This window comes from Drosophila biarmipes, chromosome 3L, assembly GCF_025231255.1.
Source record: "Drosophila biarmipes strain raj3 chromosome 3L, RU_DBia_V1.1, whole genome shotgun sequence".
Classification (NCBI taxonomy): Eukaryota; Metazoa; Arthropoda; class Insecta; order Diptera; family Drosophilidae; genus Drosophila; species Drosophila biarmipes.
The window spans coordinates 15117604-15144626 of record NC_066613.1 but is presented as its reverse complement, the minus strand read 5'-3'; the positions used below and the strand labels follow the sequence as shown (position 1 = coordinate 15144626).

Sequence of the window (27023 nt, the reverse complement as noted above, 5' to 3'; positions counted from 1 at the left end):
ATGACGCAAGTGTAATCCTTGGACCGACTGTGTCCAATGCCTAGTGAGTCATCGGCAGTGCGCTTCCGTTGTCCTTGCGGGGGCATTAACAACTCCTGCTGGCGCCGGGCGTCTCCGAGGCATCAAATCTCGGGGCTCCTCTGACGAGGGAAGTCCTGGGGCCGCCTCACGGCCAAAAGCTCATTTTCGCAATCTTCTCGGCTCGTTTGGGCCTTTATAAATAGCCAAGTTGGCTAAATGTTTCAGCCAAACGTTCTCTTTGCGGCACTCTTTACTTTGGCATAGTACGATGATGTGCGCTTGGGGTCTCTGTTCTCGGTTCTTGTATACTGCCATCTGTTTTCGGGGGGCCCTGGTTCTCTGGTTCGGCGAGGCGCATTCGAAAATAATTCAGAAAACGACTCAAATCGCTCGGTGCGGCTGCCGCGCGCGAGGCCCTCTAGACAATATTTAGATATATACGCGTATATATTTCAATTTATTGGCCCCGACACGTTCGAATAACCGGGGGTGAGCTGGGCAAATGGAGACGCTGAAGAAACGCTTCCCATCGCTGCAGAGTTTGGGCGTAAGTTCCGCGACACCTTGGTCTTGAATTTATGTAATGCGGTCCCCGAAAAGCAAAAACAGAGCCCCGAGCATGTGTTTTGGGTTGCCCTATAAATAAAGCCAAATTGGCCAGCGAATCGTGCGGTGAATTTTTTACATTTTTCATCATTTTGTGCGTGTGCCATACCTTGCGTCCCCTCGGGTGCAGTGAACTGAACACGGCGAAAATGTTTCCATTTTCTGCTCCCATTTCCCAGGAATTTCCCACGATATGGCGGCTTTGGCGTGCTCAATTTGCGTTGCGTTTTTTGGGGTCGTCGGAATTATGGGCAATCAGCTCATCTAGCTGGTAATTTACTTAAGGCATTGCCCCACTACATTCCTGCCACTTTGGGTTTCAAGGGGCTCCGGGGGGTCATTGTAATATCATATTGCTGGCGACAAGCCCCCGCGGCATCGATGCTAACACAAATATTAACTTAAACGCAGGGAGGTTTAAAGAAGTTTATCGCAGCCCTGACTTTGGGATACACTTTTTGGGAGTTTCTTATAAAAACTAAAATAAAGTGAGAAAGAGTGAAGTGTTCAAGAATTGTTCCTATATTCTTGGATTATTTTCATAGCCTTCTGCTTGCTGAAATTTATGCTAAGAACTTTGTTAAAAATATACAAAAATTCATATATTATATAGCAAACAATCTATAAAAAAATAAATTTAATGATGGTTAAACATTACAGTTGAAAATGATTTTTTCATTCTCCTGAAAATACATAGAACCAAACTGAATTGCCAAGCTAGTGCCACAGTTCCCTTGGGCTCCAAGCAGTCCGAGGAAGGAAAATGTAATTAAAAACCTATCAATTGCATGTGAACGAAGGCAGAGGAACCCTTTGAATTATTAATTGAGCCATACACAAATGACAATAGCCGAAGGCATTGGGAGAGTATAACCATTGCTGGAGTGGCTGGTAGCATGCGAATATGCCATTTGGATTTTGGGCCCACCCTGCCACCAAGCTCGGTGGGCTTTTGGCTTTAAAGTGCGAGCGGAAAGGGCCGTTTCGGCTGGTGAAAACAAAATAAACAGGGCCGGTCGTTTGGCCAGGGGATGAAGGGCTTCTCTTTAAGTAAATTCAAAATGTGGCTGCCACCTTGCAGGCCGGCTTGCCACCCCGTTTAGCCCATTTAATTACCTGCAACGTGATTCACACACACCCATTCCCCCGTTTACTGCACAATTTGTCCCGGTCACGATGCAATTTGAAATGCAATTTTATGCAACCGCTCGAAGGGGTGGATTTGGCCGGCAGCAGGGGCTTCTGCTTCCTTCCCAGAGGGGTGGGTTTCCTGTTCCTAAGAAACCGAATTAACGACAGTGCCTTACTTGGCACAACGTGACCGGGAATGCACACGCATCCGATTGGGATTTTCGACCTTTGAATGCGGTGCCCAAGGGGGATGGTCTAGGGGTGTGCTTTTCGAACTGCGCGAATTGCGAACCCGAGTTCGAAACGGGAAGTAAACAACATCCAGCGGAGCGGTGCGTCTGCGCAAGGGATAATCCCCAGCTGGAAGGAAACCTTCCCATCAGCCGTCAGCCGTCAACCAACTGTGGATTGTGTGCACAAAGGCCCGGCCTTTATTTACTCTCGGTCAACAGAGTTCCGGGCCAGGAGATTATCTAGGGGTAGGACCACTGGGCCATTTCCACGTTCGTTCTAATTAGTCTAATGTGCTAACTGAAACTGTCGGTGGAATTTAATGCCTCGGATTCATTGTGCGGGAAGATTAATGTGGGTCTTGTTAGGATAGTTATTGTTATAGTTACTCCCTGCATGGGATAATTGCAACTCGGATAAATGTTTGTGTGGCAAGCGGGGTGTGCTTGGTGGGGCTCTTATTGGGTTGCAAAACAAGTAAGACAGTCTTCTGAGGGTAATCCTGGAACAAAATAGCGCTTATAGGGATGGATTAATAATGAAAAAGTCTTATACTATTGTAGATATTATTTATGTTTTTCAAAAATCATGTTACAAGAAATGACAATTTTTTGCGTTTTATCTTACAACCTTAAGGCTGGAATTTGTTCGAAGCAGGTTTTGAGGTCTGGAAAATAGGGTGGAATGGTTTTTTAATATTTCATTAAAAAGTTTGTGAAATTGTAGCAGCTTTATAAGGGTTTTGTGTATCAAGGAAAATACTCCCTTAGAACAACTTTGATTTTTCGTAGGGATAATATTATCATGCTTCAGTTCCTCTACTAGAAAGGGCCATAAATCTTCGTTTGTCATGCACCAAGATTCTCGAATTTCCTTAAAACAAGGCTGGATATGCATGCCTATGCTAGAAATAAAACATTAAATCTTTGAAATGCGTCTTGAATGAATTAAAAACCCCCATTCAGCCTCACAATAGACCCCTGAACGGTTTCTTTTCCCCTAAAGCACGTGCAGGCGTCTATAAAACGTCAACAATAACAAAGGGCACGTGCATGATGGTTCGCTTACTCAGGGCCCTGCCTCTTTTTCTGGCTTCCGCTGGCACTTCCAGTCGAAGTCCCGGTTCCAGGGGGCGAACTACCCCCGGAACTTTGGGGGTGGTCGTTCCAATTGGAACGGGCGAGTGCGCAGGTCCTTCGAAGTCCTGCCAGTTGGAGTTTCAACCACTCGGGCCAGGACTTGTCGCGTCCAGTCTGGAGTTGAACATCGAAGAAAACGGCAGCAAAAACGAAAACTGCTCCTCGAAAACCGTGAATTCAGAGGGGACTGTGTGAGAGCAGCCAGGAATCCAATCAGACACACACACACACGCCCAGAGACATTCACACCCATACACCGACACTGACACGCACACAGCCGAATCGGTCGCCCGTACGAACACACCCTCTCGCACACACCCACTTGCACTCGTGTACATATAGCTTACATAAAGTCTAAGGAAAAATCGATAGGAGTGCATTAAAAATTCAGCGAAGAAAAATCGGGAAAAGGTCTCGAGCAAGCAAATCTCCGAGTAGTGCGAGTTTTCCTCTTAAGCCAACGGCGAAGAAAAGTCCCAGGCCCCGTGAAAAATATGACTAATCTGCAGTGACGACATACACCGCTTACACAATTTCTCTACACCCAATCAATCGAAGAAATAATCTCGAGACGGACATTTTCCCATTGGCAAGCGTTGAAAAATGGTCACCGAAAATGGAGCCCAGGTAAAATGAAATTATCATCTTGCTTTTCACACTGTGTGGGGTGTACTTTTCGGGGCCACTGTGGAGATTCTGGGGGGCAGCCATGTTGGCGTCCATTTTGCGGATTATCGATTTTTCGTTGTCTGGCTGAAAAAGTGCAACGAAAATGGGGAAAAATCTGGTAAAAAGAGGTTTTCACCAGGGAGTTGCAAGAGATAGCACTATGCTTTTCAGGGTAGTAACCCTTCTTTCGTGGCAACAAAGTTTATTGATTTTTCACTCCACTAAAATACCCCAGTTTATGGGCGATTCTGATTTAAGCCCGAACAATGGTCTAAAAATAATTGATGTACTAACCAACGGCAACTGGGGCCAGGTGGTGGCTCCCAGTAACCACTGGCACCACCATCTCCACCACCTACACCACTGTCCTCTTTAATCGCAACTGGGTGTGGTGCGTGCGTGTATTGTTGGCAGGCAGTGTAAGGTAATCGAGATTTAGGTTAAACCTAATGATGACATGCGACACTGGTGCCAAGATGGGGAAAAATCCATATTCCATGACTCACTTTTTCATCCCACAGCGAGCTGGTGCTGCATTAAGAGATTGTTTGTTGCTCCTGCTAAGCACAGCCACTCGGACTTCGATTGGCTTTTAAGCCCCAAGTTGGCCACACAAGTTCAGAGCAAAGCCACTTCAAGGCGAAACTCCTTTGGTCGAGCACCCAATTTGCCCCTCGTTAGTTATACAATGACGAAAACGGAGAGAGGGAGCGAGGCCGAGCCCAAGAACCTTTGAACTTTGGGAACACGTCTGGGAATCACCTCGCCCTACAGGCAGAGAAAAGAGTGTCGAGATTATAAACAAGAAATTATAATAACGTCATTCGAGTTAAGGGATAAAATTATAATATAAAGGGACTTTTACTTTGCTTTAATAAAAGATTTAAATTCTTATAAGGAAAAATTAGTTAGCTATCAAAATAGAATATCATACTTTTCTTTAGTCTGATTATTTAATATTTATTTACAACTTCATAATTAAATTATAAATTTTATAAAAACACCAGCTTTTTAAAGTAGTTCTTCTTATGATTTTAAGATTTCCCAATGATATCCTTGGTATGAACAATGAGAAATTACTTATAAACGTTTAAAGTGCACTTTTTATATCTCATTCATCTCAGTTACTAATTATACCATTCATAAGCTAGGAAATAGAAGAACCCACCATTCCTGGTGATATATTTTCCCTGTGCAGCCGAGCAAACAGAGTTCAGGAAGTAGACGGGGCAAACAAGTTCTTTTGAATTCGTGTGTATGCCCAGGGCATGTGAAATGAGTTTTTCCTTTTGAGCCGCCTGTGTCTATGCTTCACACACTTCCTTGTTTGCCACAGGGCGGTGGGTGGATTGGTGGGTGGGTGGTTGGTTGAATGCGTGGGCAGTGCATTGGATTGGGCGGATATGAAGGGGACTTAGCGCCCAGGAAGCGGGTCTGCCGGGTGTCTGAGCTGCGGTCACTCTCCAGCGACTTTTCGCTCACTTCCAGTGCGAAATTTTCCGATTTGCCGACTTCCAGTTGCAGTTTGAAAACGCGGCGACATGACGTCATTTTCGATATCGAAAATCCTGGAGAGAAATGGGGGAAGAAAAACATAAACAATACCACCATCGACAGCTGAGCTCCGCTGAGTTGGTGGGTGGTTGGTTTTTCGCTTCGGTGGGTGGGCGTTGGCCATTAGACCGAATTGTACCCGTACACCTGCGCCCAGGGCCGGAAAAGCGAGTGTTGACCCCTCGCCTTGACCGCCGCATCGTGGATTGAACTTGAGGCAACGAGCAGGTGCATAAAAGCAATATGTTACCATTGTTCTCCCTGACGGGACACCAAACTTCGAGTTGCGCAACCTAGCAACGATCTATAAAACTCCGAGTCCCCCTTTTATTGCCACCCCCAAGGCAGGTGATGGATACGCAACAGACACGCAACTAACTGAAAAGTAGATGTTAAGTTTCCGGGCAACGTGGCAAAGATATATTGCACTGCTGTTGATTAGCCGACAGGCAATTACTCCTGGTTGACCTTTGCCTCATTCGATATCTATGCCAACACAAAGGAAATTACAGTCCAAAGAGATTATTTATAGCCTTGAGGTCTGTCTTGCATTTTCGAAAACCACCTAGCTGTATGGTACTTACTAATTACAGTTTATCCAATAAACTGGGGCTGATTTCTCAATGTCATGTTAAGACTGAAGTTAGATAGTTGAAGAACACCTATTCATTTTCTCAATGTGGTGTTCATTTCGTCTGCCAAAAGAAAAGTAAGGGAACTTTTCTTTGTAAGTTTTGTTTTGCAGGACAAAAACATTAAGTCAAACTTTGCCTCTAAATAAAATATTTCAGACAGATAAAACATGATATTGGCAAACTAAATGATTCCGACAAAGCCATTAAACTCCACAACAAAAGGTAACATGACATTGAGAATTTGTCCTAAACTCAATGACAAACATTAATATGACATTGAGAAATCGAATGTATATATACGCGTTTTACATTAAAAGTTAAAAAAAAATTATATCGATTTTTTTTTTATTTCCTGTTAAAATTCATTTGTAAAAGAAGCTGAGTGGAACTTAAATAAACTTCTTATTCTTATTATTCATTTTTAACGACACTATATTAACTGGTAATTTCGTTCTTATTTTTTTAGGGCGATGGAAACACCTCCTTCCTGCGTGCCGCTCGCGCTGGAAATCTGGAGCGAGTGCTCGAGCATTTGAAGAACAACATTGACATCAACACCAGTAATGCGGTGAGTTTACATAATATCTTACTCAAAAATAGATTACTAACTCAATGAATTCCCCTTAGAATGGCTTAAATGCCCTGCACCTGGCCTCCAAGGATGGCCACATCCACGTCGTCTCGGAACTCCTTCGTCGGGGGGCGATTGTGGACAGTGCCACCAAGAAGGGCAACACCGCCCTCCACATCGCCTCGTTGGCTGGTCAGGAGGAGGTGGTGAAGCTTCTGCTGGAGCACAATGCCTCGGTGAACGTGCAATCCCAGAATGGATTCACGCCTCTCTACATGGCCGCCCAGGAGAACCACGATGCGGTGGTGCGTCTCCTCTTGTCCAACGGGGCCAACCAGAGTCTGGCCACCGAGGATGGTTTCACCCCGCTGGCGGTGGCCATGCAGCAGGGTCACGACAAGGTGGTCGCCGTGCTCCTCGAGAGCGACACCCGGGGAAAGGTCAGGCTTCCAGCGCTGCACATTGCCGCCAAAAAGGACGACGTCAAGGCAGCCACCCTGCTGCTAGATGTAAGTACACAGCAAGATTTAACAATCCCTTCCAAAAGATTTTAACTACTCACTTTATTCTCTCCTCTCCCTTCAGAACGACCACAACCCGGACGTGACTTCCAAGTCTGGGTTCACTCCCCTCCACATTGCCTCGCACTATGGGAACCAGAACATCGCCAACTTGCTCATCCAGAAGGGCGCTGACGTCAACTACTCGGCCAAGCACAACATCAGTCCGCTCCACGTGGCCGCCAAGTGGGGCAAGACCAACATGGTATCGCTGCTCCTGGAGAAGGGTGGCAACATCGAGGCCAAGACCCGGGACGGACTCACCCCGCTCCACTGTGCCGCTCGCTCGGGACACGAGCAAGTGGTGGACATGCTGCTCGAGAGGGGAGCTCCCATTTCTGCCAAGACCAAGAACGGCTTGGCACCCCTCCATATGGCCGCCCAGGGCGAGCACGTGGATGCCGCCCGCATCCTCTTGTACCATCGTGCTCCCGTCGACGAGGTGACCGTGGACTATCTCACCGCCCTCCATGTGGCCGCCCACTGTGGTCACGTGCGGGTGGCTAAGCTCCTTCTTGACCGGAATGCTGATGCCAATGCCAGGGCCTTGAACGGGTTCACCCCGTTGCACATTGCCTGCAAGAAGAACCGCTTGAAGGTGGTGGAGCTGCTGCTGCGACATGGGGCCAGCATCAGTGCCACCACGGAGAGTGGGCTCACTCCGCTCCATGTGGCCGCCTTCATGGGCTGCATGAACATCGTCATCTATCTGCTGCAGCACGACGCCAGTCCCGATGTGCCCACTGTGCGCGGTGAGACTCCACTGCACTTGGCCGCCAGGGCCAACCAGGTGGGTCGGGGATGATGATGATAAACATCATACCGAAATATATTACCAAGTTAAAGTTAAGAAACCCCACATCTGTAGATAGATAAGTAACGCTCTTTGCTTCTCCGCCTGACCCATTGCAGACCGACATCATTCGCATCCTGCTGCGCAATGGCGCCCAGGTGGACGCCCGTGCCCGGGAACAGCAGACGCCGCTGCACATCGCCTCGCGGCTGGGAAACGTGGACATCGTGATGCTCCTCCTGCAACACGGCGCCCAGGTGGACGCCACCACCAAGGATCTGTACACTGCATTGCACATCGCCGCCAAGGAGGGCCAGGATGAGGTAAAAGACCTGATTGCGAAAAAGATCACCGACCACATCGACACCGTTTACCTGATGCAGCTTTTTTGGATACGCCATCGGGAGTTTTTCATTTGATTTTAAGTTTTTCACACAGCCTCTTGGTTTTGTACTTGTATCGGTATTATTATTATGGGTTGTTTCTTTGACTCTTGTGTTGTTGTCTCTTTTTGGCGTTTTGTTTTCGAATAAATGTTGCAACTCTTCTTTTTTATTAAGTATTTTGGTATTATGATTTTTTGTGAGAAATTTTGGTAATTTGATTTTCGGCACGTATTGCAGTGAGATTACCTGGTAATCTTATTTATGTGACTTCTCTGTAACTTTCTGCAGGTGGCCGCTGTGCTGATTGAGAACGGCGCCGCCTTGGACTCCGCCACCAAGAAGGGATTCACGCCGCTCCATTTGACAGCCAAGTATGGACACATAAAGGTGGCCCAGTTGCTGCTCCAGAAGGAGGCGGATGTGGATGCGCAGGGCAAGAATGGAGTGACTCCATTGCATGTGGCTTGCCACTATAACAACCAGGCGGTCGCCCTGTTGCTCCTGGAGAAGGGAGCCAGTCCACATGCCACGGCCAAGAATGGACACACTCCGCTCCACATTGCGGCCCGGAAGAACCAGATGGATATAGCCACTACCCTGCTGGAGTATGGCGCATTGGCCAATGCCGAGAGCAAGGCCGGCTTCACCCCGCTGCACTTGAGCAGCCAGGAGGGTCATGCCGAGATCTCCAATCTGCTGATCGAGCACAAGGCCGCCGTCAATCACCCGGCCAAGAATGGCCTGACACCAATGCACCTGTGTGCCCAGGAGGATAATGTGAATGTGGCCGAGATTCTGGAGAAGAACGGAGCCAACATCGACATGGCCACCAAGGCGGGCTATACTCCCCTGCATGTCGCCTCTCACTTTGGACAGGCCAACATGGTGCGTTTCCTGCTGCAGAATGGCGCCAATGTGGATGCGGCCACCTCGATTGGATACACTCCTCTGCATCAGACCGCCCAGCAGGGCCATTGCCATATTGTCAACCTCCTCCTGGAGCACAAGGCCAATGCCAATGCCCAGACGGTCAACGGACAGACGCCCTTGCACATTGCCCGCAAGCTGGGCTACATCAGTGTCCTGGACTCGTTGAAGACCATCACCAAGGAGGACGAGGCAGCCGCTGCCCCCGCCCAAGCCGAGGAGAAGTACCGCGTGGTGGCTCCCGAGGCCATGCACGAGTCTTTCATGTCCGACTCCGAGGAAGAGGGCGGTACGTATTCCCCAATGATCCACTTTAACCCTAACCATAAGCCACGAGATCACAAGACCACCGCCCAGCTAGTCAGCCAGCACACAGACACTGAGCACCACCCATAGATTACATAGTTTACATAGATTACGATAGTCTTAAGTGAATCCCCGCTCTTTCATGTGTGTGCCAGGCGACACTAACTGGCAACTGGACGCTGGCTACGAGTACGGCTTTGGCCCGGTCTATCTGCCGTACTACCAGGGCGACAAACTCTGTGTCTCCAGTAAGTGCCCAGGGCCACTTGGAAACCCCTATTCGTATCCGTAACCGTATACTCGTATTCGTATTCATATCTTAAGTGCTGGCCGTTATAAAGTGCCTAATTGGCTGTGATTGGATCGTGATTGGCTTGCAGAATTGCCCACCAAAGTTTGGCGTACCCATGGCACTTTATATGGTGCTAGGATGTATAAATGTAAACTATTTCTTGACGTTGTAATTGGGCAAAGGGGTAATAACTCCGAACTCACCCATTGCTTTTATATATATATATATATTTTTAAAATAATCTCCAAAGAGAAACCGAACAGGAAACCCAAGCTTCAAAATACTTATAGAAAAACATCACTACGAAAGAAACCTAGGGTCTTTTGACTGGATTGTCAGATTCAGGCCGAAGAAAACCGAAATCGAATTTGCTTGAAACCGCGGCATGAAAAATGTACTCTTCTGTGTCTGTACCTATACCACCACTGTTATCGTATCCATGTAATATGCTCCTACTTAATGGTCATGCTAGCTTTATATCACCCCTATTTATATATATTTATTATAACGATTATAATATGAAGCATGTGAAACTTACGAAATTTTGTAACTAAAATCAAACTCATTTGCATTCTTCTACTTTCAATGCACTGCGCTCTCATCTGCAACTCAACAAAAACCTACCAATCAACAACTATTCCAACACTTTAACAACAACCAACAACACCAAACAACAATCAACAATAATAATATCAACAACAACTACAACGCTATATGGCCAATTGGACTGTCTTGTGCTTAAACAAAATGCAAATGCTGCGGAATGCCCTCGAATCGCATCGAAATCGAATCAAAACTCTAGGCGAAGACAATATGCTATCAGATCAACCATACCGCTATTTGACCGTTGATGAAATGAAATCCCTAGGCGACGACTCGCTACCGATCGATGTGACCCGTGACGAGCGCATGGACTCCAACCGGATGACCCAGAGCACCGAGTACGCCTCTGGAGTGCCGCCCACCATCGGCGAGGAGGTGATCAGTCCCCACAAGACGCAGGTCTACGGCAGCTCCCCTAAAGCCACCGTGGATGGGGTGTACATTGCCAATGGGTCTGGTCACGATGAGCCGCCGCATGTGGGGTGAGTTTCTGAGCTGGAATCCTAATCAATTTTTATTGGTCCCTTTTCTTGTTTCCATTATTAAATGATTATATATTCAAATCATTCTAAGACTTAAGAAGTGTTTTCATATAACTTCAAAGTTTAAAATAAAAATTAGATTAAAAAATGTTATTTTTTTTAACCATAACAAATTGTATTAGATATATAGGGTCTTTCATAGCATAATCGATTTCTTTATTTTTCAAACTAAAATCCGTTTTTATTTTGTAGCCGCAAGCTGAGCTGGAAGAGCTTCCTGGTGTCCTTCCTGGTTGATGCCCGCGGAGGAGCCATGCGAGGCTGTCGCCACAGTGGCGTCCGCATGATCATCCCCTCAAGGTCCACCTGTCAGCCGACCAGGGTAACCTGTCGCTATGTGAAGCCGCAGCGCACCATGCACCCGCCCCAGTTGATGGAGGGTGAGGCCTTGGCCAGTCGTGTCCTGGAGCTGGGCCCCTGCTCCACCAAGTTCATTGGGCCGGTGGTCATGGAGGTGCCGCACTTTGCTTCGCTGCGCGGCAAGGAGCGCGAGATTATAATCCTGCGCTCGGACAATGGGGAAACATGGCGGGAGCACACCATCGATAACTCCGAGGAGATCATACACGATGTCCTGCAGCAGTGCTTCGAGCCAGAGGGTAAGTGAGAGTGTGATTTATCGTAGGCCTACCTGGTCTATAACTGGAACTCTTTGCCACAGAGATCGCCCAACTGGAGGAGCAGGCTGGCAACCATGTGTGCCGCTTCGTCACCTACGACTTCCCCCAGTACTTCGCCGTGGTGTCGCGCATCCGCCAGGAGGTCCACGCCATTGGACCGGAGGGCGGCATGGTGTCCAGCACCGTGGTGCCACAGGTGCAGGCCGTCTTCCCACAGGGAGCCCTCACCAAGAAGATCAAAGTCGGCTTACAGGTAAACCTCTTTAAACCGCGCAAGGGCGTTGCGCCTGAGAAGTTGCGCAAAATAAGCGTTAATCATGTGCCCAAGAAGAAGCGCTTCTCGCTCATCTGGTAAACCAACCAGGGCAATTATATTAAATACTTAACTGAGAATCCAAAAATAGAAATCCAAACCAAATATGTTATCGGTCGGCATATATACTCGAGCATTTAATCTACAACTTCCCCAAAAATATCAAAAAAGAATGCAAAAGATGTTTTCCAAAATGAAAATGAGCATTTATAACCAGTAATCCTATAACCAGTAACTAATAACCGTCTATGTTAACCCGCCCCACAAATCCTGTGTAGTGAAATTTGGTAGATCGATCTGCCCGAAGTTCGTTTACAATGGTCCGAAGGGACTGTATGTGTCCGACTAAAACCATTGTAAGCCAACTTCGGAGCTGATTTTTTCAAATGTTATTACTCGTATGAAATATGTGCACTTTGTTTGATTATATTGAGACACTTAATAAATTTTCGGCACTTTGCTTATGGAGCCATTGTGGAATCGGTATCCTCGTGCTAACCTAATCACGAATGCTATGCAAAACAGTGACATACAATAATACAATTATACGAACCGATTGAATTTGATCATGGATCAAGCCTAGTCTGTCAGATCGCAGGGTTTCGGCAAGCTTAAAAACAGCGAGAGCAAGAAAAATGTCCAACTTGAAAAGACATATGAAATACATATATCGAATATTATGATACATTTACCTATATGCTAACTACTCTTAACTATTCATACATTATTTATGATTATTATCTACCTATGCATAAGATTATACTTACAAGTTCTCTGAAATGCAGTACTACCCAATAAATTTAGTTCGACAAAAACTTTATGCCAATGAAACTGTTTTAATTACTTTTCATTTGATTACTTTTCATTCAATTGCTTTTTCAAAAAAGAAAAGAAAAGAGAAGAGGTGAAAATACTTAGAGAGTTACAATTGGGTCCGGTTTGGAGTGCCTAACGAAGTTGTAACATTTTAGCCATGCCGTAAGCAAAAAACGATTTTATAATGGCCCCACTCATGAGTTCCAATTTTCGCACGTTTTATTTGCATTTAACTGATATCTGTAAACTTCTACATTTTCAATAGTTTTTCTTTCCTTATCTGAGTTCTGTACATTCTATAAAATATCTTGTGTTACCTTACCGTTCTAGCTCTTCAGTTGTAGACAGAGTTTTTTTGATAACTAAATTTATTGGGACATAAATGGGCTCGAACATTGTTTTCGTTTGTAGTTAACTTATGCTGTAACTTAACTGAAACATGCAATTGCTCAATACAACAACCATGAAAACGATATGCATAAACATCCGACCTATAAGCATTGTACAAAAACACAAAAACCGAAAAAACTAAGTGTAATCGAATCGATAATGTTCACCATTTAGCCCAAAGACTCATTTCATTTGCATTTGTTTTATTCGTTTCCTTATGACAGACAAGAAGCGCATATTTCGTATATAAACTTTTGTTTGTGAATTTTGGTTAAGTTTCCGTTTCTTTCGTTCATCTCATGATTGTGTGTATTGTGTATAAGCGTGGCCGGTAAATCGATTTTTGTCTATAGTGCCAATCGAAATCCGTTACACTCGTTCTAGGCCCAGCCGGTCGATCCCGATCTCACCGCCAAGCTTTTGGGTCGCGGCGTGGCCGTATCGCCGATCGTTACGGTCGAGCCGCGGCGCCGTAAATTCCACAAGGCCATCACCCTCAGCATGCCGGCCCCCAAGGCCCACAGCCAGGGGATGATCAATCAGTACTCGGGCAACACGCCCACCCTGCGACTGCTGTGCTCCATAACAGGTAAGTCCCAGCCGATCCATTACCGATCCGCCGGCTACGAGCCGGTCTTTTGTGTTGTTTGTACGATGTGATCCAAGCAGTTTTAATACCAATTACCAATTACCATTATGACTATTACGAAGTATATCCACTTACATTTCCATTACGTTAGTTGATGTTTTTGAGTATTACTGATCCTCCTTGGTATCCCTACTTCCTCATCCTCTCTATATCTCGCTCTATCTCTATATAAATCTGTCTCAGGCCTTCATTTACTTCATTCCTGTTTATGATTTCTTGAGTGTAACTATATATGCTTTCGTTGAGTTGAGTTTGGTTCGTGCTTCCTTTGTTCGTTTTGGTTGTCTATAACATTTAGAATACAAGTATCTCATGTGCTAAAACGTAGTACTATATATATACCATACATGCCATATATACTATATCCAAACCTGTACAGTGGAAATTGCCGAAATCTAAAGAGAAAGTCGGGGAGCACTCCCTTGTTTAAATTTAAAAATTGTATTGATAATGAGATTGAATTGAGAACAAATTCGATTGTAGGTCCCATCCGATTCGAACTGAAACATAGTGCTTGTGTCTGTGTAGTAGATGCGTAAACATAAGTTATTTGAACGGGTTTTTCCGGTATCGTATCGAATCCTATCGTAACTCTTTTGGAATCTAGACAGTTGTAGAGTATTCGTCACCACCACCTCCGATACGTTCATACATCCCAGACACCCATCCACTACACAAGAACAGATGAAGATACAGCAACAAATACATAACCAGAAACAGATACAGATACTCCACACCTATATCTCGTACCTCAGCTCGATCCCATCTCAGATCAGTGTCATGTTCAGTGTGTCTCTTCATTGTGCCAAACGGTGTTCGTTCCGTTACCTTTTGTTCGATTTCAGTTCCTTACCGCTTGAGTTCGTTCTGATAATTTTCGATGATTTCGATTTGTACTTCGATTTCGTGTTGAGCAAAAACAAACCCAAACAAAACAAACTTCAATTCAATTCTTGATTGAAAACCTATTTAATTGTTCTATAATTTCGTACTAATGCGTCATTGCATACGTGTGCACGCATTCCGTTCTGTTTTCTCAATCCATTGAAGGTGTGTTTCGGAAAAGGTCTCTAAAAGGTAACTAAAACTGACTCAAACGTCACAAATACTAAAATAAATAATACAAAAATTCAGAAATTCACAAACATGTATGAAGTTTCAAATTGAGACTGTTTACAATATAAAATCGTTATTTGTTCATATTTAGTTGTTTCGTTCTATGCCAAGCAAAAACCAAAAAGAAATAATAAGAATAACAATATTATTGTGTTGCAAAATGAAGCAACAAGCAAATTCAAGAAGAAAAATTGACATAAAATTTGAAAATTCTGCATATTTTACTTATGATAAATTCTCTTGTTAAGAAACTATTGCAAATATTTCAAACAATTTATTTTTCAAGTTCTAAGCCTTACGTCCTTGGTTTTTAATCTCTTTCCTTGAGTTGTTTCTTCTTTGGTTGCCCCCTTTATTTCCTGAGTTTCGTTGAACTCTTCGCTTAAATTCGGGTTGCGGTGCGTCTTTGGGTTAACTAACCAGATGCCCAGGGTTAACTTTCTGTTTGGTGGGGCCTGCCCAAGACCCCACTCGATTGGCAATGTTCTCTAAGCCAAGATATCGCTTCCAGCTCAAAGCAGCTTAGTTTTTGAAGTAAGCCAACTTTCCAATTTACTTTTACGAACCTTAAGCTTGTCATGCAAACGTCTTTGCCGCCTTCTCTTTCTCTCTGTCTAACCTCTCTCCCTCTAACATACAATAATATGAATTACCTAAGCGACTTTCTGATTGCACGCGGTTTATTGCCAAATATATAACTAAACTGCACAATTTCATTAAAGAGTTTGTAGGTTTTGTAAGCTAAACTAAACGCCAACTAAAGTTGCTCTTTGGGCCATTGAAACCGTAATAAAAAGGCCACCAGATTGTGCCAGATTACCTTGAATTGTTTGGTTGTTCATTTACCGATTCGAATCTTATTCTTATGCCATACTTACGTATAATAATTGTTAAGGCTCTAAAGCTTAAAGTTTATTTTTTAATTACCGTTTTCGGTTGGAATGCAGTGCACCTGGTTGTAGTTTGTTTATCTGATGTTTATTGAGCGTTAAATCTTTGTGTTGATTGCTATTATTTCGTTTAAAATGCAGAATTATTATCTACATCTATTGATTTTCCAAAGAAAGTAAACCCAATATGAATGATCAATTTAGAATTTCGACTGTTTGTGGCACCAAAGAGAACTTTTCTGAAACCGAATAAATGTCAACAATTGAGGAAAACTAAAGTCAAGCGAATGCTGTGGCGAGCTCAATAATATCATATTACAATGTTTGATAATGTACCATACAAATATAAACATATAAAAATATATTAAAAAGTTGACGATTCTTTTATACATTCCTGTTCAATTTCGTTTAGGTTCCTATGATTTCTTGGTTTGTTGGTTTTGTTTCGTTGGGACTTTTGTTAATCCTAACACATTTATAACAAGAAACACGTGACACGCTCACTTATTTTCATTCAAGATAAACCAAAACTTTGTTTTTCCAAAATATTAAGCATGTTGTTTCGAAAAGGCTTCAGTGTAAGCGTCACAAGTACCCTAGTACTTGTACCTCTGTAAATGCTACAGCCCTATTAAATTAACCAAATATATGCTTGAAATCAGAGTGCTTCATCAACTCACACACAAAACCCACAATTCAACATTCTACAGACCCCATTTACATTCTCACATTCATACCATGCCATAGATAACAACAAGATATTAAATATTTCTAATACATATCGCTAAATACAATTTTAATACTATACCATAAACTATATACAATAATAATTTTTAATAATACTCCTATTCCATCTAATTGCTTTGTAATTAACACACACAATCGTAATTCTCTCTGTACAAGTTTTTGTGTTGAGTTTATGGTTTCGTTTGTGAAATTAGTTCAACAATTTTGAAATTTAATTCAATATTTATCTGCTAATGAGACAACAGTAGAGATTTTCAAGAGTTTTTACATACATAAATGTAGTCTATGCGTAAACCCTATTGTCCGAGACCTGAGACCCGCAATTAACGTTTTGGTTTTCCGTCTTCCATCTGACTAATCCATCGCTAGGCGGACCGTCCCGAGCTCAATGGGAGGATGTCACCGGTTCCACGCCCTTGACATTTGTCAACGACTGTGTCTCCTTTACGACCACTGTGTCAGCTCGTTTCTGGCTGATGGATTGCCGCAATATCTCGGATGCCACCAAAATGGCTACTGAGCTATACAAGTATGTGGTTTTTTATTTAGTTTTTAAGGGCCATATTAAATGTTACTGTTCCTTGAACATAGGGAAGTTATTCATGTACCGTTCATTGCCAAGTTTGTGGTGTTTGCCAAAAAGATTGAACCATTCGAGGCTAGACTTAGAGTCTTCTGCATGACTGACGATCGTGAAGATAAAACCCTAGAGAAACATGAGCTCTATACGGAAGTGGCCAAGAGCCGTGATGTCGAGGTCCTCGAGGGTAAGCCGCAGTACATCGAGATGGCCGGAAACTTGGTGCCCGTAACTAAATCGGGAGACCAGCTGCAGTTACAGTTCAAAGCCTTCCGCGAGAACCGACTGCCCTTCACTGTTCGGGTTAAGGATCAGCATGCTGACATAGTTGGTCGCACTTTGTTCATGAAAGAACCGAAGGTGGCCAAGGGTGAGCCACCGCAGCAGCCCATCTGCATCTTGAACATTGTACTTCCGGAGGCCGTAATCCCCGACTCCACTACCGCCTTCTCAGACCGAGTCACATCTACCTACAGGACCTCGATGTTCAGTTTGAGCAAGCATCAAAATGACCACTATATTGGTGACATTCGGATCGTTGATCTGTCCAACCTGTTGGGTAAGGATTGGATTCAGCTGGCGCCGGAGATTGGCATCACCGCTGAGGAGATCGACGAGATCGTCAATCAAAACACAGATAGCATTGCCAGGCAGGCTCAGAGCATGATCCGCCTTTACAAGGACAAACCCAACTACGATATCCTTTCGTTGGAAACGGCTCTCAAAAACATTGGACGCGACGACATTATGAAGAAGTGCAAGAGTGGGCGACTATCGCATTCGCGCGAGTTTGATGAGACGGACATCATGAAGAACTCGGAGTCCGTGGAGGAGCTTGTTCGCAGAGAAAGTAAGTAGAAGTGTGAAACCACTTACATACAATCTTACCAGTTCGTTATAAAGATCAAAATTTGTTTTTGATCTCTGAACAATTATTTTGAACATCTTCCCATTGAATAACCCTTTTAAGCTCTTCCCTCAGGCAAGCGAATCCAGCAAATCAACGAACGCGAGGAAGTCAAGTACTCTGCAGAGGAGAAGGAAGTCGAGGAATCAGAGTCCGATGAGGAAGCTGCCAAGCGAACAGTTGCCGAACGGCGGGAAAAAATAGTCAAGCGTCTGTCCGTGGAGCGATCAATTCCTGCCTCAACCCAGAAGAAAGAGATCACCCGCGAAATAACCGAAATCAAGCGGAAAAGTCTAATTGAGGACAAGAAGGCACACCACGAATCCGAGATTCTGATGCAATTGCCTGCCGATAACGTAATCATCAAGACCGCCACTGTACCCGACCAAGTCATCAAGATGAAGATGGGCAAGATGGACTCCACCGAAGTGAGCAAAAGCGAGTTCGATAAGGAACTGACGCACAAGTTCAAGACATCCGGGCGCAGCTCAGAGGAGGAAGACCAGCCCTCATCCCCAGATCAGACTGACAAGATTGTGCAGGACATCAGTGCCGCCGAGAAGAAGGAGAAGGATGTCGTGACCTTCAGCAGGGTGACTACAATAACCCGTCAAGAAGCTCGTGACATGACCGAGGACTTTCTGGAGATGGAGAAGCGCAGCCAACTCCCAGCAACTTCCACCACCGCAACAGTTCACGAGAAGTTCGTGGAGGAAGTCAAGGAGAAGACCAGCCCACTGGCCTCAGTACCACAGGAAACCGTGAAAGAGGTCCAGCAAGTCATAAGCGAAGTAACCGAAATTGCTAGCAAGAAGGTGGAGAACATCATTAGCTCCTTTGAGAGTAGCAAACCTGTAGAAGTAACTGCAACTCTGCCCACTCAGACATCTGTCGAATCATCAAAGGTCAGCGAGACTATTAAAAACCTGGAAGAAGCCAAGACTGTGACTCAGGAGCCAGTGAAGCATGTCCAAGTCATCGAGAGCTCAAGTATTGAGGAGACGATTGCGGAGTTCGAAGCCAAGAAGGTGAAATACGACTTCCATGGCGGCGAACCCAAAACACAAATACCTAAGTTCACACGTAAGCCCAGCGAGGAGTCAATGAAACCCACGGCTGCACCACGTGCAACAGTTGAATCCGAGATTGATTCAGTCGTTGAGGCTAAATCCGAGAAACCCATCTCAAAGATTCCAGTAAAGACAATGCCAACAGAAGCTCAAAAGGTTAGCGAAGTGGATGCACGAAAGATCACTCAAGACTTCTTGCAGGGCGAAAAACTGGCTGCCGAACCCAAGGCAACGCCAGCGGCTAGCAAAATTCCGAAGGTGGAGCCAAGAAAATTGGTAGAGAAGCAAGTCGATCGCGATTCAAAGATCCTGGATGATGTGGTTGCCTCTACTGCTACCATTATGACCGCAGGTCTGGGGGCCGAAAAGGTAAAACAGAAACCCGTCGAACAGTCTGAGATTATCGCCAAGGCCGAGACTGTCACCGAAAAGGTAACCGAACTGCTTGACACATTCCACAAAATTGAGGAGAAGGTGGTCAAGTCTGAGAAGACCTCAGAAGTTTCCAGCAAAGTGGAGGAGTTAGTCAAGGTTGAAGACAAACCGCTTGCGCAGACTCAACCCAAAGAGGATAAGGTGGCTGAAAAGGTGGCCGAAGTTGTTGAAACTTTCCACAAGATCGAGGAGCAGATCACTACTGCCGAAGCCCGCAAGCTCACTCACGATTTCCTCAGCATGGAACAGCAATCCCAATTGCCGAGCATGCCACAAGCCCATGAGAAACTCATTGAATCCAGTCTGACATCCACAAGTGCATCAGAACCGGAATCAATTATCACAGCGAAAGCATCTCCGCCAGCCAGCAAGATACCTGTGGTGGAGCCCAGAAAGTCCCTTATCGAGGAAACTCCAAAGCCGTTGGCCCAACCTGTGCCCGTAACGACTACTGAAAGGAAACCTCTGAATGAGCGACAACTTACCGCTGATTTCTTAAGCATGGAGCAGCAAACGCAATTGGTTTCCGAGCCTGCCAAAACACTTGTTGAGGAGGTTACCAAAGCCGCCGAGCAAATTGTGGAGCACCCTATGCAGCAAAAGCTACTTAATGAACGTCAGCTTACAGAGGATTTCCTGATTATGGAACAGCAAACACAACTGCCGTCAAAGATGATCAGCAGTGAGTCCAAGACGACAGAAAAACTAATTGATGGCATTGAGTCAGCGGCTCCTGTTGGTGATAATGCTTCACCATTCCACACACCAAAGGTGAATACCAGTGTGGTGACCCAGGAGCCACAGAGCCTGGTGACGGAATATGACAGTGACACCTTTGGCAAGCAGGCCACAGTCCCACTGAAAGAGTTTATTAAAGAGGAGGGGCTAAGTGCTCCAATATCCGTTGAGCCAAGGAAGTCACTGACCGATGCCGAGTTCTGCAAATCGGTTGGTGAAACAATTACCAAGAAAATGAGTGTAGGAGTGATTGAAATATCAGATGAGCTCAAGAAAATGGGTAAGATATCCTAAGCCTTTTACCACCTTTTTATACCTACTTTTATAATTTATATCGTATTTCCTCAGAGAGCGAGATCCCACACTCCCAGACTCCACCACCCACACCAAGTGACACCAAAACCGATAAGCAGAACGAGGGGCCAGAACTGATCAGCTTAGAACGTGGTTAGTTATTAGACTATCAATTTATTTCAAAAGTTTTGAATATATAATCATTTTAAATACAGATTACCTGGCCGACACTGTTACCACTTTGCATACAACCACAGAGTCGACACTTGAACGCGTCTCTGCCATTACCAAAATTGGTAAGTGCGAATCCTAAAATGGGTGGCTGCCTCTATGCTCAATTTCTATGCAATTTGTAATTGTTATGTAAACTTACTTTATATATTTTCCTAAGTTCTCTTTTTCGGTAAAAGAATATAAATATGTTCCCATTTTTTTGTACACCCCTTCTTTTAACTTGAATATTTTCATTTGTTTTTTTTTTTCGCCACAATCCGTAGTGTTACTTGAACTGTCTTTCAGTTTTATCCCATTCCGTTGCTCCCACTATTCTCTGTACCTTGATTTAAGTCTAAAGGCTTTTTGTATGCAAAGTACCATTCAGCCATTAAACGATTGCGATCTAAGAACTATTAGTTAGCTAACTGTATCTATTAAAGCGAACGGCAAACTGCTACTGTGTGTATCTTAATCAAAAAAGTCTGTAAGTGCGGCAGTAAACGTGCCATAAATCGAAAGAAACAGGGGATATTCCGATCCTCAGATAACACCCGCAAAACTGAAGCGCATTGAATGAATAAGACAACACAAATCACGCATATATTCACTTGCACCAAAGCGAATGTCGCTAAGTTGCCAGATAATCCAATTACGTTAACACTGACGAAAGGTCGTAGAAACACAACTAATTGTTTGTCTGGCGCCGTTCTGCGCAGTGCAAGCATAACATTCGGAGGTGTCAATGTCAGTGGGCCAGCCAATCGATGGATCGAACATTTAATCGATTTCGCGTTACTAACTTGAACTTGTTCTCAAAAAGCTCTCCGCTCGGGGATAATTTCTTGTTGACCGGAGAAAGCCTATTAGTCCAATAGTCCTCGGAAGATATGCACAGTTAATAGCATTTTCCGGGGGTTCTTTATATAACTTGCGGCTATTGAATCCACCGCAGGGTGGTGAAAAACAGACCCCTGCGCAGTTATGTCATAGGGCCAGGGGGCAAATAGCCAGCGAAACCCAAGCGGTGGCATATACCTAATTTAATTTGCTTCTGGCATTCTTGCAGTACAGCAATAGCCGCACTTTTCGGGCAGATTTAGTCTCGAATTTGAATTTCCCAAGTACGCGCGACTCGGAATTTAGACAGAGGCACGTCTCTTTGGTCAAAGTAGCGACTACTAGTTTATCTGTGTTAATTTGTGTTTCAAAAATACAGATACAGGAGGAATAACTTTTAAGAAGTACCTTAGTGTTGATTTGTGATTGTGGTTTATTCAATGCGCAACGGAATAAACTATTTAAAATAAACTTAACCAATCACTAAAGTAACTTTAAGTCTATTGTACTTTAATGGTAAGTTCTCATGTATAAAAACAATCAATTTGAAAAGTTGCCACAGTTTTAGGACCTATGTTTATACATCTATGATGGGTATCGTTTTCTGATAGATCTATCTCATTGTTGTCCTCTCAACTCTCATGGTATACGAATTACGTTTGCAATTTTAAACAAATATTTAAGCAATTGAGTTTATGTTTTTCATTGAACTATTGCAAGCTACCATTTAAAGAATTCGATTTGTGTTCAACCTATGTAATTACCTTGTTTACTATACTCGTAACTGTGATCTATGGATAAGCCAACGCATATAATCTACAATACTACTTATATTAACATTCGTTTAGCAATTACTAAGATTTTTTTCATTAAGATAAACACTTTTGGCATACTTTTGGATTTCCGAAATTGAACAAAATCAATTTGAAGCCTCTGCCATATTGGGATCAGCAAGGAGCTGGGCGACCACCAGCCGTCTTTCGATCTCCATATGAAATTCTATGACTCATCGAAGAACACTCCAATGAACAACCATGGCCTTCAGTTTGCAATGTTTATGTTTGATTTGGTTTTCGCAAATAATTATGTGTTCTGTTGCTTTTCGTAACTTTATCAATCCTTAACGAAAAAGCATATACTTACAATATATATTAGAATAATAGTGTACTATAACTGAATGTTAAGTCAATCCACATCCAGATCTCACTGTAGCATCTCTATATAGTATATAGCATATCAAAATCGTATTCGTACCATTTGTCATTATTTGCGAATTTACCAACAGCCACAATTATATAAGCCTCACTGTATAATCAACAAATGATTTGTTTGCACCCAGACCCACCAGCCCAGCGTGCTTTTTAATGTAACTGGTTGTTTATAGATCACAATCAATATCGTACGAGTATGTGACATATGATGTCGTGGTTTGTTCTTAAACTATGCAATACTAGCTTATTTTGCCTTTTAATTTTATAATCGACATAAACATTGCTTAAGTATTTGCGAAACAAAAATATGCAAACGTAATCAGCTCAGTTTATGAATTTTACTCGAAGCATTAAGTTTTGTTCAGCATCCAAGCAAGCAGAAACGGGCCCAATATTCCACGACCTCATATGCAGCATCTGTACGTATGTTTCTGAATGAAGCTCAGCTTATCCTATCCCAAACTCGTAATGGGTCGGTTTAGCCAAGCTCCATCTGGCATCTGTTAAATGCGAAACAGATATTTTGATTTCGCTTCTCAACTTAAATAAGCATTAAGTGCATGTTTGTGCCTGCGGCTGGGTTTTTGGCGTAAAGCTTGTAGAAAGAATAAATGCATATGTACCGTCCTGTAAGTACGTACGTATGTATGTTGGCAACTCAATTGCACTGTGTACATAGACTAACCCACCATAAAGAGCCTATGGTTTGATTTTACATTGGTGTTAACTGTGTTTATATTGCCATGTTTTCTACTCCACTCTACTTCTAACCAAACTCCTTTTGCCATCCCTGGAATGCCTCAAACAGAGCACTTCAGTGTTCATAATGTAAAAACCGAAACCTTTACAAGAACAGATGAACCTGATAAGCTGCTTCATAGTGTGGTAGCTCTCCCCGATATTCCGAAATTGTACTCACAAGACACTACCTCATTTACAGAAATGAGTACAAGTAGTCAAACCCCGAAGATGACAACAACGACGACCCTGACAGCACAAATAGATCGCACCAATGTAGACTTGACTATTCTAGAGAAAGATCAGCTGAAGAAGGAGCCAAAGGATCAGCCCACAGTAGATGTAGATGCCGAAGCAGAGAAAACTGCAAGTGATAGGGAGTACTTAGAGCAAATTATGGGCTGTGGTGATGTCAGACGCAAAATTATGCGTTTGGAAAGCAGTGGCAGCACAGAATCAGTGGATTCAATTGGCAAGCAACCCGCTGTCACTCAGAAATACATAGGTGATAATGTGCCAGTGGTGCGAGAGGTGGTGCAGAGCATTGAGGATAAGATCTGCGGTACAGTGGTGTCGGCTATTCCATTTACAGTGCAGAAACGGCAGCCTTATAAAGATTACGAAGAAACAGATGTAGAAGAGCTAGAAAAGCAAATACTAACGCCAGCTGATTTGACCCTGGAAAAGTTGACCAGGTGTGAGCTACCTGCTGAGGTGGTAAAGATTTCACCCATAGAGGCCATGGCTATTGGCCTTAAAGAGATTGATGAAGAAGTTTGTGAAAAAGTTTGCGAAAAACGCAAGTCCTTTGTGGTAGCTGAAGACTTATGTGAAACGGAAAAGACTTTAACAGAACAGGTAATAGATTTAAATAGGGAAGTAGAACAGGTACCTGCAAAGATTTTAAAAGAAGCTGTTGAGAAGCACTTAGACTTAGAAGTTAAGGATGTCAATGAAGATTTACCAAAGGTTAGAGAAGTCGTGCAGGACATTGAACGTAGGTACCCCACTGCGATCCTAGAGGCAAAGCCATTTAGTCCTCGAAAACGCTCAACCCTAGACCGTAAAGCTGATGTTTCGTCCATAGAGCAACAGATTTTAAGCGAAGCCGATTTGATTTTAGATGGTTTAGATTCTAAACGCATTCCAGAGCAAAAATTTTACACGCCTGTTTCATCCACGTTAAAATCGAGCACTAGTACTGAAAATCTGGAAGACGTGTGTGAAAAGAAGTGCTCAAAGCGTACAATCTCAGATATGGCAAAGGCCTTTGAAAGGCAAGGTGACGCAGAAATTTTACCAGAAATTAAAAATGTTAAGACGACAACGACCAAGTTCCTAGAGCAAGAGTCCGTAGTATTCGATGTATCGGAAAGTATTAAAGAGTTTGAAGCCAAGAGTCTTTTACATGAAGGCATAACAGAAATGGCAGAAAGTCAAATTAAGTTCTTAACAGAATGTGATAAACAAGAATTTCCAACAGAATCAAATAAGGATAATAAACTCGTAGAATTTCCTAAAATTGCACACACCCTTGAACGATTACATTCAATTTCCAAATCCGACGTTCAAGATACAAGGGAGTATGTTGACATCGCTAATAAATATGAGGCAAAAATAGAAAAACTCGTTAATCAGAGTGAACGTCTTAAAGGTGACGAAAACTTGGAAATGAAGGTTAATATCAAGTTTCCAACTCACGAAAAATTAGATGCGATTCAGGCACATCAGTACTTGGCCTCCAAGAACTCTGAACTGGTCAGAATGACTGATTACAAGCAGAAAAAGTTTCCTTCGGATGCAAAAACACATTTAGATAACAAACCAATTGAAAGTGATAGTGACGAAGAGCTGGACAATTTAAAAAAAATAAACAAACTAAAACATTTGTCGATAATTGAGAATATATCTTTTACAGACGCAGCTAAGATAGGCGAAACTACTCATAGTAAAAAGATAACCAAATTTCCGACAGCAGACGATATTTCCAAAGATTCTTATGGCAAATCCAAACCCGTTACCTCAGATGAAATCCCTCTTAGAGATGACGTTAAGCCAAGGGACGTTACCACTTTCACGGCCGAACAAACTTTAGCCACAACTCAGTCCAGCACTAAATCCGCAAGCACTATACTTGAATCGGTAGATAGCAAGGTCATCCAACCATTAGATCCATTTGCACTCCCGAAAGATGATAAGATCCCAACTTCTTTAGGAGACAAACCCAAGTCCCCTATTGAGACAATAAAAACCATTCCAAAAGAATACTCTGAAGACGAAAGTGACAAAGAGTTTGGAGTTTCTAAGCCCCTAGACAAACATGTTACCCAACCAACTCCATTGACAAGTGGGGCAGATAAATCCCCTGTTCAATTTGATGACAAATTAAAGTCTCTTAAACAGAAAGTCGAAAAGGTCCCCAGTATTCTAGAAGACAAGCCCAAGTCACCGCTTGAGTCAGTAAAGCCTAGTCCAAAAGAGTATTCTGACGATGAAAGTAATGAAGAGTTTAAAGTTCCTAGGCCCCAATACAAACCTATTAGTGAACCAACTCCTTCGGTAATTCCTTTCACTGGTGCATCGGCTAATATCCCTCTGAAAGATGACGCTAAGCCCAAGGACGTTGCCACTTTCAAGGCCGAAGAAACTTTAACCACAATACAGTCCAGCATTAAATTCGCAAGCACTATTGTTGAAACGGTAGATAGCATCGTCATCAGACCATTAGATACATTTGCAATCCCAAAAGATGATAAGCTCCCAACTTCCTTAGCAGATAAACCCAAGTCCCCTATTGAGACAGTAAAACCCAGTCCAAAAGAATATTCTGACGATGAAAGTGATGAAGATTTTGGAGTTTCTAAGCCCCAAGACAAGCATATTACCCAACCAATTCCATTGACAAGTCCGGCAGATAAGTCCCCTGTTCAACCTGATGACAAATTAAAGTCTCTTGAACAGAAAGATAAAAAGGTCCCAAGTATTCTAGAAGACAAGCCCAAGTCACCGCTTGAGTCAGTAAAGCCTAGTCCAAAAGAGTATTCAGACGATGAATGTGATGAAGAGTTTGGAGTTCCTAGGTCCCAAGACAAACCTGTTAGTGAACCAACTCCTTCGGTAACTCCTTTCACTAGTGCTTCAGATAACATTCCTCCTAAAGATGACATTAAGCCCAAGGACGTTACCACTTTCAAGGCCGAAGAATCTTTAACCACAATTCAGTCCAGCATTAAATCCGCAAGCACTATTGGTGAAACGGTAGATAGCATCGTCATCAGACCATTAGATCCATTTGAAAAAACGAAAGGTGATAAGCTCCTAACTTCCTTAGAAGACAAACCCAAGTCCCCTATTGAGACAGTAAAACCCATTCCAAAAGAATATTCTCACGATGAAAGTGACGAAGAGTTTGGAGTTTCTAAGCCCCAAGACAAGCATGTTACCCAACCAATTCCATTGGCAAGTGAGGCAGATAAGTCCTCTGTTCAAT

At 43.5% G+C, this 27023-nt stretch overlaps 1 protein-coding gene across 2 annotated transcripts in view; it reads left to right on the top strand.

Moving 5' to 3' along the window:
• LOC108034828 (ankyrin-3) overlaps positions 1-27023 on the top strand; it is a 70546-nt gene that overhangs the window by 1470 nt on the left and 42053 nt on the right. Inside the window, exons 2-18 of one of the 2 annotated variants that reach the window (XM_050886459.1) lie at positions 6453-6554; positions 6614-7066; positions 7143-7907; positions 8030-8233; positions 8585-9512; positions 9685-9777; positions 10624-10906; positions 11159-11565; positions 11628-11839; positions 13490-13694; positions 14805-14831; positions 16877-17036; positions 17099-17937; positions 18058-20517; positions 20586-20684; positions 20747-20827; positions 23604-26840. In XM_050886459.1, the coding sequence (XP_050742416.1) occupies positions 6453-6554; positions 6614-7066; positions 7143-7907; positions 8030-8233; positions 8585-9512; positions 9685-9777; positions 10624-10906; positions 11159-11565; positions 11628-11839; positions 13490-13694; positions 14805-14831; positions 16877-17036; positions 17099-17937; positions 18058-20517; positions 20586-20684; positions 20747-20827; positions 23604-26840 (10555 nt within the window). Of the gene's footprint in view, positions 1-3228; positions 3756-6452; positions 6555-6613; positions 7067-7142; positions 7908-8029; positions 8234-8584; positions 9513-9684; positions 9778-10623; positions 10907-11158; positions 11566-11627; positions 12720-13489; positions 13695-14804; positions 14832-16876; positions 17037-17098; positions 17938-18057; positions 20518-20585; positions 20685-20746; positions 20828-23603; positions 26841-27023 lie in introns of those variants that run through there. The other variant, XM_044095216.2, reaches the window with a different exon arrangement.